Source organism: Dufourea novaeangliae, unplaced genomic scaffold, assembly GCF_001272555.1.
Source record: "Dufourea novaeangliae isolate 0120121106 unplaced genomic scaffold, ASM127255v1 scaffold125, whole genome shotgun sequence".
In the NCBI taxonomy this organism is placed as follows: domain Eukaryota; kingdom Metazoa; phylum Arthropoda; class Insecta; order Hymenoptera; family Halictidae; genus Dufourea; species Dufourea novaeangliae.
Window position 1 is genome coordinate 4,870,953 of NW_015374020.1, and position 18,772 is coordinate 4,889,724.

At 42.3% G+C, this 18,772-nt stretch overlaps 1 protein-coding gene across 1 annotated transcript; it reads right to left on the reverse strand.

Annotated features, from left to right (window-relative positions):
- Positions 1 to 6,713: 6,713 nt before the first annotated feature.
- Positions 6,714 to 11,588, reverse strand: LOC107188995 (integrin beta-PS-like). The gene is made up of 15 exons (XM_015577418.1): positions 11,400 to 11,588; positions 10,912 to 11,131; positions 10,612 to 10,831; positions 10,411 to 10,513; positions 10,167 to 10,337; positions 9,936 to 10,034; positions 9,696 to 9,860; positions 9,464 to 9,622; positions 9,217 to 9,348; positions 8,782 to 9,081; positions 8,185 to 8,409; positions 7,902 to 8,018; positions 7,638 to 7,830; positions 7,271 to 7,410; positions 6,714 to 7,185 (listed from the first exon to the last, which is right to left on the reverse strand). Exons 1-15 carry the CDS (start codon positions 11,544 to 11,546, stop codon positions 7,111 to 7,113), a joined length of 2,466 nt encoding a protein of 821 aa, XP_015432904.1. The 5' UTR covers positions 11,547 to 11,588; the 3' UTR covers positions 6,714 to 7,110.
- Positions 11,589 to 18,772: the final 7,184 nt, after the last annotated feature.

The following is an 18,772-nucleotide window of genomic DNA, read 5'->3' on the forward strand; positions in this document are numbered from 1 at the left end:
TGCCCTCGATAGATTGAGAAATTTTTCAGATGGGTATAACAGGTGGCGAACAGATGCAGGCTATCGCGTTAAAATAATTTCGGTTACTCTGTTCGCTTCGGTTCTCGGTGAGCCAATTATGTTATTTAACATCTCGTCCCTTTTGTTTCGATTCCACCGTGGGTTCACTAATTCACCGTTTACCTTACCGGCAATATTGGCCCCATTTCCGACCGGAAAACTACAAGTACGACGCCCCGATCCGGCATCGAGTCAACCAAGTACCTATACAGGAACCCTTTCTTTCCGGGAGTCGAAGCTATTTTGAGACACCCTGTATATCGTGGCCTAAATTACACTCTGAACATGGACCCTGAACTAATCGTCGAAATTGAAACTGACTCTCTCTAACGACGCGTCTCAATTACGAGCTCGAACGGAGGTTCCGCAAGAAAATTCAACGAACCAAGAAACAAGACGTGTAGTTTGAACGGGATCGCCTGCGACATAGCCTGGTGGACGGTGACGTGCGAGGACTCCGAAACTGTGTTTTTATTTATGTGTTTGGTGAGGCGACACGGCGTGTGGGTGTCGAAACCCGGTGAGCGCCACAGGAGCTCGTGGGCAACAGTGCCGCGTCTCTGTCTACGAGTGTATATACCGGTGAGCAACTCTACCCCACTCCCCCCTCGAAATCTTTGACCCGCGGTCCCAGGTTCGACATCTTTTTTCAACAATCTACCAATATTAACCCTTTGAACTCGGAATTTCTAATTTTCCATACAGAGGGTACAATCAAGTGCAAACGGTTAACCGGTCGCGTGAGTACAGTGGTTCCTTCGTGATGCGTACCATCGCAGAAAATCACACGGCAATAAAACAGACGACATCGTTTACATTGGGGTCCGAGCTGGGATCACAACTCCGTGCTCGAGTAAATCGATGGAACGCGTATCGTTCGCTCAAGATGGAACTTACGATGGCCTTGTGTGCGCGTCTCCCCTGTTTCAGACGTGAAACATCGCCGAATATTACATTGATGTGACAACTTGATTGGACGAATCTTTTGTCCGAATAAATGTTCGATCGTACGGGAACGTGTCCCTTAGTCACGAATATAACGTCATTACTTATGTTTATTCGTTGCTCGTTATCGGAATAAAATTGTGCTCAACACCGCCGGTGTGCCGTGAATCACATGGTAAATTCGCGCGGGCCATCCCGTTCGGTTTGCAGGGGCGTGCATTTGAATAAGAACGACTGTCGTGCATCAGAAACGTCCGTGCGCGAGAACGGGGAGGATGGGAGGGTGGCAAGGGGGAGCAAATAGGAGGGGTAGCCAGTAGGATACACTCGAGTGACGTCGTCCCGCAAACTACCACTGTCCCCCCTTTATATTCAGGAACATAAGCTAGCAAAGTTATTGGCCCATTCGGACCTCCTGCCTCCGCGACGAACCGTGCCGTTTCTCATTCGCGTGTCCGATGGCGTTACTTTGCGCCCTCGAATCCCACCCTTTTTCCCTCCAATCTTTCACCCGAACCTTCGTTCTCGGGCCTCGTTCCACCCGATCCCGGAACGCTTCGATCTCTCCACGATCGAACGTTCCTCGCGAAACGACTAATTATACGAACACACGGAGGGGATGACCGGTTCTCTAAGCGTAGGTTTAATCGACGCGACGCCGGAAATCGTATTAATCGAATCACCCCGCGATACAGCTTGACCGAGCGTTAAAGTCTATGACGCGAGACATCCATTAGCAGGCAACGGTACACTAATGTTTCCCGCACAAAAATCTCGCGATAGTTCGACCATCGACGAGGTATAAGAATAGACTTTTCAGCTTATGGGAGTCGGTGGCCTAGCTAAACTGTAGTACCTTAAAAAGCCTGTGATTTAAGTGACCTCTATGTTAAGAGGACGCTAAATCTGCGCTGGCTAGCGAAACTAAAATGGAAATGGACGTCGTCCCAGAAAAATGGGCCGAAAAAATACATTGGATGAGATGTCTACTCCTATATCTCGTCTGTGATTCGACTAACCACGTCGACATCATCATCAGTCACGTTCGAAGAAAAAAAAAATCTAACCAGGAATTTCGCGCGTTCGATCGAGCATCCAGTCGGAAGCCTCTCGAAAATGGAATTCTGTTATGAGCAGACGCATTCCCCGAAACGTTGATTTAAATTGAACCTCGGGGGAGAGGAAGGAGCCACGGGCTCGTTCCAGCGGGCTTCTAGATTCTCGGTTAAAGGCCAGAGAAGATTTCGGTCGGCTACCGGGTAGCGTGGAATATACATATACATATATATATATATCTAAAGGCGGGTATCTAAAGGCAGGATGGAGAAGAAGAGTTCCAGGGGAGTAAATGACAGGCCCCGCTGGCCGCCCCGGGGCCCAGAGATGATTATTTTGATTAATTTCTCCCGTCGTTCGGTAGCCAGTCGTGGCCCCGCCGGTGTATTCGTGAAACACGATTTCGCTTCTAATTCCGTGGTAATTGAAATCCGTGCGAAAGCTCGCGACAAAAAAGAAAAATCACGATAAATGCAGCCTGCTATCGGGAACGATTACACGAATTACGCTCGACGAAACGGAGCAGACAGACTCGAAGGTATTATCTATGAATATGATACGACGTATTACGATGAACAGGAATTTAAACGATAACAATGAAATTATTGGCGAAAATATGCACCTATGTGTACCATGGTGATCCCGTGTTTAAGAAGATTCAATCTAATTCCGTGATCTGCACCGGTGATTTTAGCGATTTTCCGTAATCGGTTGGACCCCGTCTGGGGCAAAAAAATCGAACCCCGTAATGGGATGGAATTAAGGGAAGACGTGCTCTTCGCTAATCTATTAATTCCAATCCCGCAAAATCACCGGCTGAGCGTCGATGGCAGCTAGCTTATGCGAAACTATGTTCTCGATCGCGCTGGGACCGTTATCTCGTAATTCTCGTCAAACGGGGTCCCCGTACGGTTAATTTAGCGCTCGGTACAGAAGAACCGTGGAGACAAATGGACACTTACCTAATGGTTAAACAGCGGTCCGGTAAAAGGGAGTTGCCGGAAATCCTAGCTCCGGAATTTTCTACTCGCCCCGAGAAATGGCTCGAGGTATGCGCACAGGTACGAAGAAGGCTAACGTCCTTATCTCGGAGGGGAGAAGCGAACATTTGTGCCCTCGCCGGCTTATCACGGGGCTACTTCTGTTACTCTGTCCGACGCTCGCGATGAACAAACGGAGGAACCATTTTCGAGTGTCGTTCTGAAAAAAAAAAAAGGAGAAAGCATTTTTTTCGTCTGTCGTCAACGAGTACACGCATTACTCCAGGGACAAAGATTACATTTTCCAACAGTCGAGAGGAGCCCGTGGAAGATTTTTCAAGTGTCGAACCCTGATGGGATCGACGAACGGAAACGACACAATTCACCCGTAGAAACATTTCGATCAGTTTCGCGGTAGCCGCTTGCGTAACTGGATTCGCAGGCGATGTGCAATTCAATGTGAAACGAATAGAAACGATTAGGATGAAGAGATTTTGTACGGGAATCACGATATCGATCAAAGCTCTCAAAAGGCAGTCTCGACGAAGAAAATTGCCCACATTTCTTAGGATAAGGTTGCAGAGAGCAAGATGGATATTTCGTTTTTCGACGGGAACAAGACGAGCATCAAGCAGCTCTCTCTCGATGGGCCTCCGAGCAGAGCAGCAACGAAGAACGAACGGACAGCGGATCCGGCGCTGACGCTCATTACGATGATTGGCAGATTCAATTAACGAGCAGCCGGGCTCCAGCGCGGCGGGGTCGCCTCGGCTTAACCCCAGCTAAATATTATTAATAATAATCAGCTCATTACCGGCTCCATTAATTATCCTGGCTGTATATACGAGTTATCCAGCCTCCGGGGTGCGCGCTAGATTCCACGGGATCGAAACGATATTCACCCGGTAATCGATGCTTAAACGCATTACAGTTCTGTATACCGTTCAGTCGCTAACCCGTCATTATGATCGCACTAAAATCGGCCGATTTCTTGCACACGTATGATATGGGATCCGCTCAAACGCGCAATAGACATTTACATCCACTTTCCTCTTGATAAACTTCGCGTAACATTTACGTTCTAAACAATTCCAATGATTATACAATATTCCGAAATATAAACACGCATCTGGTCGTGGAATCTCGAAACCACGCGGAATCTACGGAACAATGCCACGTCGACGGATCGGGGGCCAGCGCCAGCGGTCTCGATGGGCCGAACGAGGGAAAAGAGAAAGTGGAATATTAATCCATTTAACAAACTCATTATCGATGAGATATATCGAACGTTTACCGTGCGCGTCGGCACGGCGCGGCGGCGCGAACGCGCTCCTCCTATCCCGGGGGAACCCCGGTAATATTAGCGGGTTGGCACCCCTGCGGCTTGATTTACGGGCGCGCACTAACGAGCCTCGCTCGGTCTGCATCGGGACGCAACGAAGAGGTGGTGCACGTTGGTGCAACAGCTCTCGATCGTAGCGGAACGTTCCGCGCACAACACGGCCACGATCACCGGCGTCGCTAGATTTTCAAATTTCGAAACCTTAACGATGACTGAACCTCGTAACCTGTTTAACCGAGACGAATTGAAAAAAACTGACGAAGAACGAAGAATCAGTTCGATAAATGTCTGTCGTAAACAGACATTCATGGCCGTCGATCGTTTAGCCACCGAATGGAAATCGGCTCCTGCACGTGATTCGTAAACCCCGCGTACCCACGCCTATGCTCCAGATACAACACGATGGATGCATCGAGAAGAAAAGAAGGGCAGCCGAGAGGCTACGGATCCGACAATATGCCGAACGGTTCGAATGCTCGAAACGGCCCGACATCGCCGGCCCCCGAGGGCTGATTGGACCGTATTTGGTTGTAATTAAGGCACCGGCGGCGGCCATTAGCGACCGCGAAAACGAACAACATTGTTCCGCGGGCGAAAGGCGAGCTGCGCGCCGTTCGACACGTATATCAAATTGCGCAAAGATCCTGTCTTACCCTTTTCCGAGCCATTCTATATGTAATTTCGTTTGTACTGCCGACTGCTTCGGATGCTCCCTCTCTACCTCGGTTCTCTCTAATCGTCCAAGCGTTTCGAAAAGTTCGTTACGCCTGGGATTTCCTATCGAACGCAGGGATTCATCTAGACGTGCATAAAGTAATTTACTTGGCACGCTTTCGTACGATTTCCATATGGAACAGTTTCGAACTAATCCAGTAAATACGAAATGGACATTAATTTACTATCGTTGCGGTTTGAAGATGATGAAGTAGCTCGTGTTCAGGAGTATACCTAACAACTTTACGCCGTTCTGAAAATGAAAGAAGGATCAGGAAAACGTTGACGAGCTCGACAAAGTAACCATGTCGAAATTCAACAATCATAAAAGCTTACTTTATGGTACAAGTGTTGGTATGCAAAGTCTGAGACAGATCGAAACGAACACGACGACAATACCATTGGACTCTTGTAATTGGCGCTATGGACATCCGGTGGGAGCATCTGACGGTGGAACGGAGAAGGCCGCACGATGCTGGATGAAGAGATTTACAATGTTCCTGGCCGTAAAATAATCAATAAAATCTGAGCAATGTAAAGAAACGGACGTGCGGCGGTGATTTAGTATACGGAGCGGCCTGCTCAGCTATTCTCTCCATTCCTCTCTGGCTGCTTTCTTGTGCTATCCTTAAGCCCCGGCTACGAGGATAGCTCGTTTGCTTCGCGAGATCGTTGATCCGGTCCAAACCGAGCAACAAAATATCATACGCATGTACAAATGGACCAACCGTGTGGTTCCTTGTAATCTTTCGAAATGTGTTACCCGCAATTCTTTCCGCGACATGTTACAACACGAAGCTACTTATCCCGTTACAAAGATCTCGGAACTGTTTTATATACACAATACGAATAATTGATCGACGACCTGCTATTAGAGCGTGGCGTTTCACATGTTTACAACGAGTTAAAGATATCGTGATTGATAAGGAGGGTAAGTAACGAGATTACACCACCGATATAATCACAGTAAGAAAACACTTTTAGGTTATACATACTTTCTTTTGAGACACGCGCTGCACTCCACACATGTCGTATCCATGGGAAAGTCAGTGTTTCACACGACGCGATTTTTATTCGTAAAATGACCACAAAAGCAGAAGACCGCGAAGATAATCGCGTCACGTCGAGTAATCAAGTCGTATGGGCGGACTCGTCGTCAATGTGGCAAGAGCTTTAAGTTTCTGGTCGGAAATATAGCGAATCGCCGCAGGGTTTTGCAGCAGGAGCCGACTATGGTGACGAATTTACGAGCTCCTTACGAGGCTGCCTTCTTCGAGCATAGCGAGCAATAAAGTACGGGGCCAGAGGATATTCGAAACAATCGGCCGAGAGAGGCCAGGACCTATCTCCACGCGAAATCCCGGGATCAAATTTAAAATTGATTTATGAGTGATCGCGCGCCGACCTTCGGCTTCTTGCCCTCCACCCTCTCACTACCCGCGACCGATCGTATTCTCCCTGCTTCCTACTATCGTCAGTCCCATGAAAAACAAGCCTGTATCTTCGAAATCGATATTCTATATAATGATTTATTCGTTACACGTTCCATCATTTAATAGGTCGCACAGTTCAATCGAATCGAGTACCACGGAGACAATAAATATTCGTGTTTTATTTTCGGTGTGGTAAAACAATTTCACAGAATCTTTCAACACTCGTAACCTAAAGATGTTGACGTGCAAGTTACATATATTTTCGAATATGATGGGATACGGGGGAATTTGTTGACACTTTTTGTTAAAACTTCAAGTGAAATGAAAAAAAGATGATCTTACGTGACAAGGAATTGGTCAAAGGAGAGGCAAAACGATCTCGTCGACTGGACTCGTCTCATCGGCAGTAATTATCACAAGTAATATGGCGTCCTGGTTAATTCGCTTCGTGCGCCTACCGTGGCGCTACCTGTCACAGCTCGCTCCGTCCCATACAATTCTGTTTTTCGAAAATATACATATGTACGTATATGGAGAACGAAATTCTTTTCCTGAGAATTTATTCCTCTTCTAATTTGACTTAACTCCCAGGACTATCGTTGTACATTGGATTCGTGAAGGTTGACGTAGCCTGCTTGTACAATGGATTATCCCCCTAAATCGTTTACAAAATCCTTACGTCACTAAAGACACCTTTACAAATCAAAATAGATCAAATAAAAAGTGGAAGTCCTCTTTACCCGGTCCCATTTAGCTAAAGCTCGCTCTCGTTCGAATTTTGCGTATTCTCGTCTATCATAGATAACCGTCAATACCTTCCAAATAAGAAGAATTAGGAAACCAAGAAACACGGTACTGGCCACTAACCCGATTGCGACACCTATGAAAAAGTCCAATATCGATCTACAGTGGAACGATAAGTATTCGAATGTCGATTATCGCAAAGGTCGATCATCTCGACTACACAGAGTTCGAAACACAGAACGAGTTCCGAATGTTTTCTTGAAGAGTTAATTTAATCTATGTATGTGTCTTTTTATTACTTCAGATAATCGACGTGTTACTGTGCAATCGCTTATTAAACTGTCGATATCTTGGACCGCTCACCGAAAACATTGATAGGCGTTGGACACGTTCTTTCCCTTTGGGCAAGGATTTTGAAAATTTTAATATCTCCGCCGGTACCACCCCTATAATATTCATATTTGAAGACAAATGTACAGCCTGCGTCACCGGGCGTACGGCAAATCCGAGCTCCTGTCTCCACATCTTTAACAGAATCTTCTACGACAGCGTCGACCTGTGTACCATCGTAATCATCCAAGTAAAACATTCCATCAATATCTTTCATTGAAGAATGAAATATCTTACGATATCTATTTGATGAGGACACAGCTCACATGTTCCGTTCGCAGCGTAAGGCCCACTATTGTACGCCTCGCATTCGACGCAATCCTTCAGTTGCTCACACCATTGCCCTGGACACGTCTGGAAGCACAGAGGGACAATTATCCAGTGCTGTGAGTGTAAGTATTATTAGACTTTTATCGAGCATTCTCTTAACAGATATCATCTGCTTCGCTAGTAACGCAAACGTCGAGTAATGTTAATCACGTTGGAAGTACGGTGTCGGAAAGATAGAAGGAAGACCCACCGGGCACTCCTCGCAATACAGTCCCGAGTATCGGATATTGTCCTTTTCGTGGCAATGGCAGTTACCGCAGATGCAGTCGCCGCGTCCGCTGCAAATCTCCGCGATCTCGGCGTTGCTGTTCGGCATGCATGTGCTGTTCGTCTCTTTGCAGTCGCACGTCTCGCCGTTCCATCCCGGCAAGCAATTGCAAGTACCGCATTCGCACTTGCCTCTGCCGCCGCAAACCTTAAACGCAAACACGACGACAGATGGAATAATAGAATACGACACGCGGACGCGTATAATTTATCCGCCGTCGTCTTTCCACCGGACTCCGTGTGCAGGTTTCCTTAAAGGGAAAATTATCCAAGCAGTTTCGCCGCGAATAAACATCCCGATGGCGACTTTACGAGACGCAAAAGATTCGTTCGCCCCTATCCGATAACACGCGATAATCGTCAACTTTGTTCGGCGCACATGTTCATTACGGGAAAATCTGTCGTTACAGAAGTGACCGTTTGGCCGTTACGTTTCTCCAATCGAGAAATTCATTGAAACAGTCGGGCGATTCCGCGTCGATGACACACAAGTTGAATTTTAAACGAGCGTTGAACTTACCGACCCTCCGCTGCGTTTACAGGAGAAATTATCGCATTCGCAGTATTTCCCGTAGAAGATTTCCTGCGGATTCGGACGTTTCGCGCAATCGCACATGCTGCACTTGCAGACACCGCGACCGCTACAGATCTCAGCGGTTTCGTTGTTCGGCTTACATTCCGCCAAAGCAGCTTCACTGTCGGCGCCGACGTCGTGTCCCTCGCACTCACAGTGTTTCCCGTAAAAGCCAGCATTACAGGAACACACGCCGCAAACCATATCACCGTTTCCTCTGCAATCTTCCGAATTTTCCTTGTATCCCTGCATTTTCATTTGATACGCGTCAAGAAAGACCCAGCGCCGGCGTACCAAACGCGTGTACGCATATAAGTATTTTACATACGTAAGTGCATGCATAGTACGGTGTGCAAGCTCACGTTCAGTTATCGTTCTTACCGGATGTCCTGGTCGGTCACAAGGACAGTCGCATACGATATTGAAGTCGATCGTCAGGCCCTCGTTTATGCCTCTTGGTTTTATCTGCATGGTCTGTTGCCACTCGTCAGGATTTGCCGGACATTCGACCGCCTACGTTCGACAAACGAAAGTATTTAACCCAGGACAACAGACGGAATTTTATAGAGCACATTTGTCTCGACGGCCACGAAAATGTGTCGGGAATCTTCGGTTTATAAACATATACCTTTAACGCCACTTCAAATTCTACGACATTCCCCACCCGAAGTCCCCCGCACTCTTGTCGCTCCTGTAACGTGCCGTTTTTCTCCACACACCGGGAGAAATACTTGACGTCGATCATTTCTGGCGCGTTATCCGTCATCGTCACGGACTGCGTCAATTTCTAAAACACGGATTATCGACGATCGTAGCCATATCATTCTCAGGAACCTTTGAAAATGTACAGTCTCTCTTACCTCGTATTCACCGCTGATGAGAGCCACTATGTTTTTGGAATCGTCGTCGATCGTTCCGATCGAAGAACCACTGATACATTTGCTCAACAAACGATACAATTCCTGATAGTAAGCGGTAACCGCGAAAATAATGTTGACATTGTGCTCGCGGGCAACCTTGTTAATCTGTTTGGAACAACGAGAATTTATCACGAGCAAAGTTAACGAGGAGGTATGTAGTTAGCTAGAGAATTTGTATACCTGAGATACAGACGGGTAATCTTGTAGAAGCGAATACGTGTAAAATCCTTTCGCGTCCAGATGACACAGGCAATCGTTCGGTTCGATGATTCCAGCAACCTGAAATTACGATACGTTTGAAATACGTATCAAACCAATTCCATATGTATTCCGTGCAATGAAATACGTATGGAATCGCAAAGAGATTTAGAAATTTACTATTCTAGATGAACATTCGGTGTAGACGCGTACTTTACCGTCGCCTGCGATATGGGACACGGTGTCCGTCGAAAATACGATAAGATGTCGGGCATTTGGTCGCCAGCGAATTTCCTTGGTGCAAACGATCGCCTGCATCAATGCGTCGAAACCACCTTCCGGGAAGTCCAAGTTACCAGATATAGGTGCCTCTTCCACGCGGGTCTATCATGAAAAAAAAACGATCGATTCGGATCAGAATATCGAAACTGTATAATATACCGTATAATGTGATTACTTTGAAAAGAGATATATCTTCGGTAAGTGGCATTTGATTCTTATAACCGTAAGGAGGCGCGCACGGCTTCCCGGTCTTTGTCAAAGTGCACGGCGACTTTAACCTGTAAAAGTCACATAAACGTCCGAAAATTAGATGAAACAGAAAATATTTCTGTGTACAGGAAAAATAAGACGATGGTTAAAAAAGAGTAGAATATACATGTCCTCCTGCGTACTGGTCATAGGTAGCACAACTTTATCGACAAAACTACCGAATCCTAGACGAAAATTGGAAGTGAGTTTTCGCATCGCCTCTGCTATCGCATGCCCCAGTTCCGACAATCGATCCTTATGAGGCTGCATAGACGACGATAGATCCATAAGGTAATACAAATCGACCGGATAATCTTCCGCTTGACTGTAAAGCAATTTTATGCGCACTTCCTCGCCTGTAAATGGACAGGTTCAATATAAACAACATTTCTTGCTACGAAAACACGAATTCATGGTAACGCCAAACGATACGTTCCTCGTCTGAGACGTAGTTTAATTCTCTGAGGCTGTACTTGAACGGGCACCGTGCCCTTCGTCGAAGATAGTGGACGATTCTCGACCAGTAACAACCAGGTTGGGTCATCACTAATCACGTCCGACAATCGACACCAAAGACTGCTTTCCTTTTGAAACTTTTCTCTGGTGACACATCGAACCAGAGGGGTGTTGATAGTTTGGTTAGATACCTAACGAAATAATCCACATTTTATTAATTTCTTCGTGGAAAACAATCAAATCTATTAACCTTCTCAGCCCGAAATATATTCGCGGAACCTTACGTTACTCTACGAAGATTTTTGAATTTTCGAAAAATTCGAATTCTTTATCAAAATAACGTTAGAGTTAATACGAATCCTCTCGTTCGGTCCAGCGTTTCGTAATTCGTCGGATTCGGAATTTATATTTGATACAATCGTTAACGTGGGTATGAATAAACGTAAATGCAGTGATTACCCTGGTAGAGCACCAAACGCATTGTGGAGTTTGCAAACAACTCTTGCAGCTCTGCTGAGACGCGCAAAGACTTTCCGAATCCTTGTGCTCGGCAAACACCAGCAGAAACAATTGAATCCAAAGGAAGAGGACCGACCAGTGCGTCATTATTGCTTTGTTACTGACGCTGATTTACTTTCGGCTAGAAGAGACGAGACGACACTGACGGCTCAAAAGGATATTGTGGCATCGCGCGGAAATAACTTTGAGATAAAACGACACGGTGCGTCATTAGGTAACTGTTCTTTTAGTACAAAGTGACCAGAAGCTGCTGATAAGGCCACAAGAACCACTAATAAGACGATCAGAAAATATATGTTTCAAAGTGAAAACTAAAAATGTATGTGCAATTTATTTTTGCACGTAGGTCGTTAATTTTTAGCCTGATGTAACTTCGATTGAGAGCAATGAACAAACATTCTTTCTTACGAAAGAAATGTGTTAAAATGAGTAACGACGATACCACGCGACTGAATAATAAAAGATTTCACGGAAATAATTCAATGATAAATCGTTGGACACGTCATTAAATAATTACCGTTTACGTCGTGTGTGTCTCACACTTAAGTAAAGGACAATATATGTATATGTAAATACATTACATATGTGTATAATTGACATCTTACATCAAATTTCTCATACGTTAATGTCGAACTGTTAACTGAAGTATCCTGCACTGATATTATTCATTCACATCTGCTGTTTATTACATTTTTAATTGATATTAAATTTCGTTATAAAATAGATTGTACACGGAACAGAGTGGCGCTATCTTTCAACAAAAATGTGAGACTAATTGGGTAGTAGCACAAATGAGATATATATATATGCATACATAATAAATCCATTATAATTTGCTGTCAAACGCTTCGAGACCTGAAGAGTCCCCTTATTATTTTAAATAGTAACAATACACAACGTTAATGTAAGCATGAATTCTGAGTATTATTAGCACGAATGGAGCATTATATATTCCGTTCATATTACGTGTATCTATATGCATTAGGGGTTAGATGACAATTAGATGGAATCACAAATTCTACATGTATTCATCTTTTACGATTAACCTTGCAACTGATTTAAATCGTAATTTTCTAATTAGGCCACAAATCTGCATTAGGAAGTACGTCTGTTCTTATACATCATTTTTTAAATTCAAAAAAGCGCAGGAAAACTGCAAAAATGGGATTTTGCTAAAATTATGATAGCCACCAGGTGGGCGTAATTAGAACTAAATCCAAAACGTCTTGTTCTAGTTCTCGTATTCGCCGCCAGATGGCACCACTTTGCGTTCTTGCTGTTTCCCGCACTTTTTGTAAACGTTCCAGAATTAGTTCCAATTTTCCAAATTTAAAACCAATTCCATTCCGAATTTAACAACAATTGTCTTAAGTACTACTTATTTACATGATTTTACAATATATTTATAATAATATTTGTATAGATTCAGTAAAAGTACGCTTAGATGATATCCAGGCTAATAAAATAATGTAATTTACCTTTCACAAATAATTCCCTCTTCTATAACTTGCAAATCTTCTATACGATCTTCACACCGTTATAAAGGATCCATGGTAATCAATAAACAATCATATTTTAAGATATTTACGAAAAGGTTAAAAGTATAGATTTTAAAATTGGTTGGAGCTTGTTACATTTGAGGCGATGAGTGTTCAATAAATTCGATGCGTAGATTTCACAAATAAGTGAATTAAAAAGGTATAAGCAGTAAAGATACGAATACAATATGAAGTCTTGGTTTTGCTCATAGACATAGAAATTATTTCTATGCATATGAGTACAAAAAACAAACCTGGATCGGATGGTAAGCAGTGCAGTGTGCAGTGTATGCACTGCAGCCATCGTAAGATGGCGTAGTACGGTCGAAAAATTATCCAAGAACGAAGAATCGAACAGTGGTGAGAAAACAACCGAAGACGAAGGAACGTGCGCCTTTAGTAATTGTCTCTTTCATCGGCAAGTTTCGCACACAACGGTATGTCTATTGCTCCAAATCACATTTTGTGTTAAATTGACTGTCGTTTAAATACTTTTGTCTCATAAAATGTATCAACAGTGTTGCTGTTACGTAAGAGACTACATTGAACAGCAATACATTGTCTTTTAATTCTTAATGTTTATATATAAAGTAACGACGAATAAAAAGACATTCGTGAATTATTAAATTTCATTTAATTACGATATGACCATTTTCCGCAATCTGTGATAGAGAATCATTTTTTGTTCTATAAATTTTTCTGTGTTGGAACAATGTGGAACATTTCAGACACGAATATAAGTTAATTTACATTTTAGGTTAACTTAACCATACTGTACATCCTTTTATAGGATACAGGAACTTCTTATTTGTATCTTTTTAACCGAAACGAAAGTTTGCACGACATGTAACATGGTCAAATTGAAAGTGAGCCCGACATTATAAAATACGTTTCTCTATTTTTATGCATTTGACGCGGTGCTTATATGCGATCACAATTGTAACGATAGAAACGATTAAAAATGCAATCGCACAAGGGTTGTAACGTTCCGTTCGATAACGTTTGGACTTGTACCCTTTTTCAGGTGTAATATTGCTTTTTTTTAACCCGTTCGTCGCGACTGGGGAAAGGTTAGTGCTTATAACTTATAATCGATCGTGTCGCGATAAGCCCTACATATGGGCATCGTATACAAGTCATGGGTTTCTCTAGTTTCACATGGTAGCCATACGTTGAACCCTTGAAGTAATATATTTGAAATACGAGATGCACTCTTGACACTGGAATGAAACCAAATTCTCTTATGCGTATACGCCACTGTCTCAATACAGCGTGCATCGTTACATAAAGACATAATATACATAGAATGTTGTATCGGATACAACAGAGTTTATTAAAACCTTGGGCAGTGGTTTGTTTACTTATCGGTACCTCTTTTATTTCATATTATTAAATTCACTATTTCAACTTAAGTAATGAAATTACCGGCAATATTTTGTCGAGATTAAAAGTAAATAATAGACGATAGCCTGACGAGAAAATCATGCATGAGTTACGCTTCTTTCGTAACCTCGAATTACAATTGTCGTCGCAATTCACAGAGGAACGAAGAAAAATCAATCTACGCATATACTTGATCTTCTAGTGTTGAAAGTATTTGGTTGCTCAATCGAGTCGTGCAATCTATCGTTCCCTATCGGACAGTTCAATGGTATTCACACTGTGAATCCATTTTTATTAAGCACTTGTTCCAAAATGTTACCGCGCGATAACAATACACTAAATAGAGTCTGGCGTGACGGGGATTTATCATCCCGTATATGTAATTCACTAAGCAGCCGATACCCCAATTGTTTATGACAATCGTCCGTCCTGGATTTATTCCAATTTTACCTGTCCTTCATCTGTTAATTCCAACCATTATTTATGTAAGAAAAACATTATTTCTAATCTTTTTCTTTTCAGAGTACGAAGCCAAAGCCCTGGTGTAGAGATGTATCTAACTCCTGCCACTCTGTATGCTCTCAGGTTATCGATTCATCAGGTATAACTGATACATTCCTGATCAGAAAAGCATTACGTAATAGTACATACCTATATACACGCGGCACCGAGTGGCGCCTGAATTCGTGCAAGACGCGCCTATATGTTGTTGGCAATTTGTAGAATTTGTTTCAGTCTTGCGCAATTTCTGTAAGACCTCATTGGCTGTAGCATCGATCCATAATCAGTTGAACTTGTTGCAGGGAGCAGTGTCATCCACACTTCGTAGAAACGTAGCCGAACGCAACGTTACCAAATCAGCGTTTATCCTCGCTACCGTCGGACTATCGATGAGCATGTTCTCCGTGAAAAAAATGTTGTCCTCGAAACACCAGGGCCGTTTGTAACAGCCTCTATTTAAATAAGCAACAACAATTCAATGTCCGGACGAACAGAAGAAAACCGTTAAAAATGGTTCATCCGAGTCGAATATTTAATGGAACACACTCGCAACGGAAATCCAACATCCTCGTAGCAGCACTATTCCTAACACTCCCTTCGTTCTATCTTGTAATCTGAAATCACGATTATTGTATCGTTTACTTATTTACACAAAATAAGGTGCTCGTGTTTGTAGTCAATGTAGTTGTAACTAAACGCGTCCTCGAACACTGAGGTTTTTGTAATCAAGAATGTCATTGATTGTATCTTCGTGCTTCGATTACATGGAATTCAGCACGTGGCGAAAAGACTCACCGTTTGTGAGCTAAGATCCTTGGCGGAAGAGGATACTCGAATTAACGCGAAGCATGCCGAATATGTGGAAACACAGTTCTGCATAGACAATGCATATCCATCCATAGGTTTGCACTTTTTGAGAAGAATTTTTCGTCTTCCGATAATAGAAATTCTCCCCAAAGAGTATTTCCATCCAAGGAAGATTTTACTGCCGAATCTGTGGAAAGGATGGAAGTGATTCGAGGATCTTCGACGACCGTTAATTTGTACAAATTCATTTTAAGAATTTTGTCGTTTAAACGCGAGACCGATCCGTCAAGATCCTCTTGACAGTGCTGCTAGACTGTGTTACGAGATATGGTCAAGAAAGCATATAAACGCAACGCTGTATTCTCGCATAGATTGTATCCATTTTTATCGTAGTCGAACAAATTTTTTTCCACAAGGAAACTAATATAAATTTTTCAGTTCTTTTATTTTTACCCGAAACCCTTCCTACGACCCTGTTGCACTCTAGATATGTGTAACCCAAGTAGAATTAGTGCTGTTTATTTCTATCTTTCTCACATAGAAACTCGCAAATTTGTAATAAAATGTATGTTACAAATACGTTCGAGTAGTGATATCATTCGTGGTAACTGTAAACACGTCACTTCTACAACGACCAAGCGACAAAAAGCGGCAGAATCATTTTTATTGGACTTAACGTTTATATTTATTTGTAATTATTATGTAGTCTCACACTAGATATATCTTGTCGTAACTTCTTGTCCATATTTTCCCACACTCATTCCATCAAGTTCTCGATTTCTACTCGTATTCTCAGAAAAGATCTCATCCACACCAAGGAAATATCGACAAGATTCAACCGTAGTCGAATGCACTTTACGCAACTGAATTTCACGTTCCTCTTGTTTGTAAAAAAATATTGGAATTCTAAAAGTTATTCATTAGTCGATCCTTCCCTTCGTGTGCATTACGGCATTCGCACACAAGTAATAAATATAGATGTATAAGTAGCTATAGAAGTAAAAAGTTCATAATCGTCGGACCGCTCGATTCGACAAGTTTAGAATGCTAAAACATATCTAAAAAAAAGAAGAAGTAACATAACGACAGTATTAACGATACAATACAATCAACAATGGTAACATTTATCCGAAAGAAGCAACACCGCTGAAAATTTTACGAAGTAATGTCCGCTTCGCGTTCAGATTGCCTATCGCAGCTATATAATCAATATATTCTTGTACTTAGGAGAAACTTTGGCAAATGCTACACTTAAAAAATACTTTGGCAAACAAAACGCGTTTTCCAGATAGAGCTGTTTGTTCTTTCGCCAACGCGAATGGAGAGTCTGTGTTTAATCTTATGGTAACGTAAAACGAACAAAGTAAAAGTTAAAGAGGATACTACGCAACGAGTCACCGCTATTATTCAAATTTTTTTTATCTAAAATGTAAGTAAAATCAATAAACCGAAAGTTCTGTTCGTTATTTCTTCGGTTCCACCCTGTTCGTGTTTGCTTAATTAGTGGCAGTCTGACAGGGAGGCAAGTGATTGGCGACCGTTCAACAAGCAAACAGTATGTTCGACGTGCTTTTGAATCTGTTAAAGATTGCACAAAGGGTTTGGAAAAAAAAGTCGCAGATCCGGGTACTCAATGAAGGGAATATATTGTAATTTTTGTCGATCATACTACTATGTGATTATTCGAGCTGCCCGACGATGTCGCGTTCGCCTTTCGCGAGTTGTATATCCGGATTCTTTCGATTTCCACGCTTGAGGCGCTCCTAGCACACGAAATACTGAGAATGTCTATTTTCTGAAAACAGAAAAGAAATATCCTCGTGAAAGACCAACGCGCTCCTACGTTACACGATTAAACTATCAAAACGTCAATAAAATATCGACATTGTTCCTTTCAGTCTCGTAGTTCGTCTAGTACACACTTTCATCGCTACCTACTGTCCGAGCTTGTCCTCCCTTTAACATTCTCTCATAGATATTAGGCAACACGTAACATGACGTACAATCGAATATTCGAACATAATGTCGGTTCGGCGGAAGTCGGTCGACTGGCAAGTTTACGAATTGTCATCGTTACGGTTCGGTATGTATGTACGTGGTAATATCATTTTTTATTTCTTGATTGTACTGCGTAAAAAAATGTATATTATACGTTCATATCTATCGTATAAAAGAAAACAATAAATTACGATCAACTGTATCGCATTTGTAGAAAATACATTGAAAGATAACAGATGTTACCTATAATCGGCCAATGAATGAATCAATTAGTGAATCTTCCCTTGTCGAAAAGATGATGACGATAATAAGAAAATAGATCTTGTTTTCGCAATAACTAATGACGACTCTGCGTTACCTTAGGCTTTAATTATTTAACGAAACCGCTCGATTGTTTTACATTACCTTGCCTAATTCACATGATTCCATGTACGTTATCCAGTTAAATTAGCTCGCGCTCAGCGATGCGTATCGTTTCACTTGCAAATCTTTAACATTTAAAAAAGAACTAATTACAAACAGCGTAAAAATGAAACGTGCATACGATATTGACAAAAAATATATAATATATATGTATGCACATTTGTAATACATATATATATATATACTTTTTTTGTACATGTAAAGAGGAACCGGTTCTCTGAAACGTTTGACGTTTTCGTCGAGATCGAATCTCGCATTCTGTGCGTGCGATTGGCCCCCATCGTACGTAAAAACTCCATAGAAGTCGCATATGTTATCTTTAAAATTTTATTCATTAAAAAAAGAAAAAAAGGAAAAAGATAACTGAATCCATGCACTTGGTGCAAAGATTGTTCCGTACCTTGGTACTATCATATATTACATAATATAATAAAACACGTAACTTTGTTATTTCGTTTTCATAGGTTCTACGTGAAAGACGTTTCGAGTTTTCTAAAAATTGTATTCTCTTCTTCTTTTTCGGTTTGTCTCGAATATGAAATACGTTTGATAAAATCTCCAATAAAATCGAAACTTCCATTGCGCTCGATTCTCAAACAATTCGTAAATAAATTTAAATCGTTATAGAATTAATTACGCTCAATGCGTGTAAAATCATCTCAT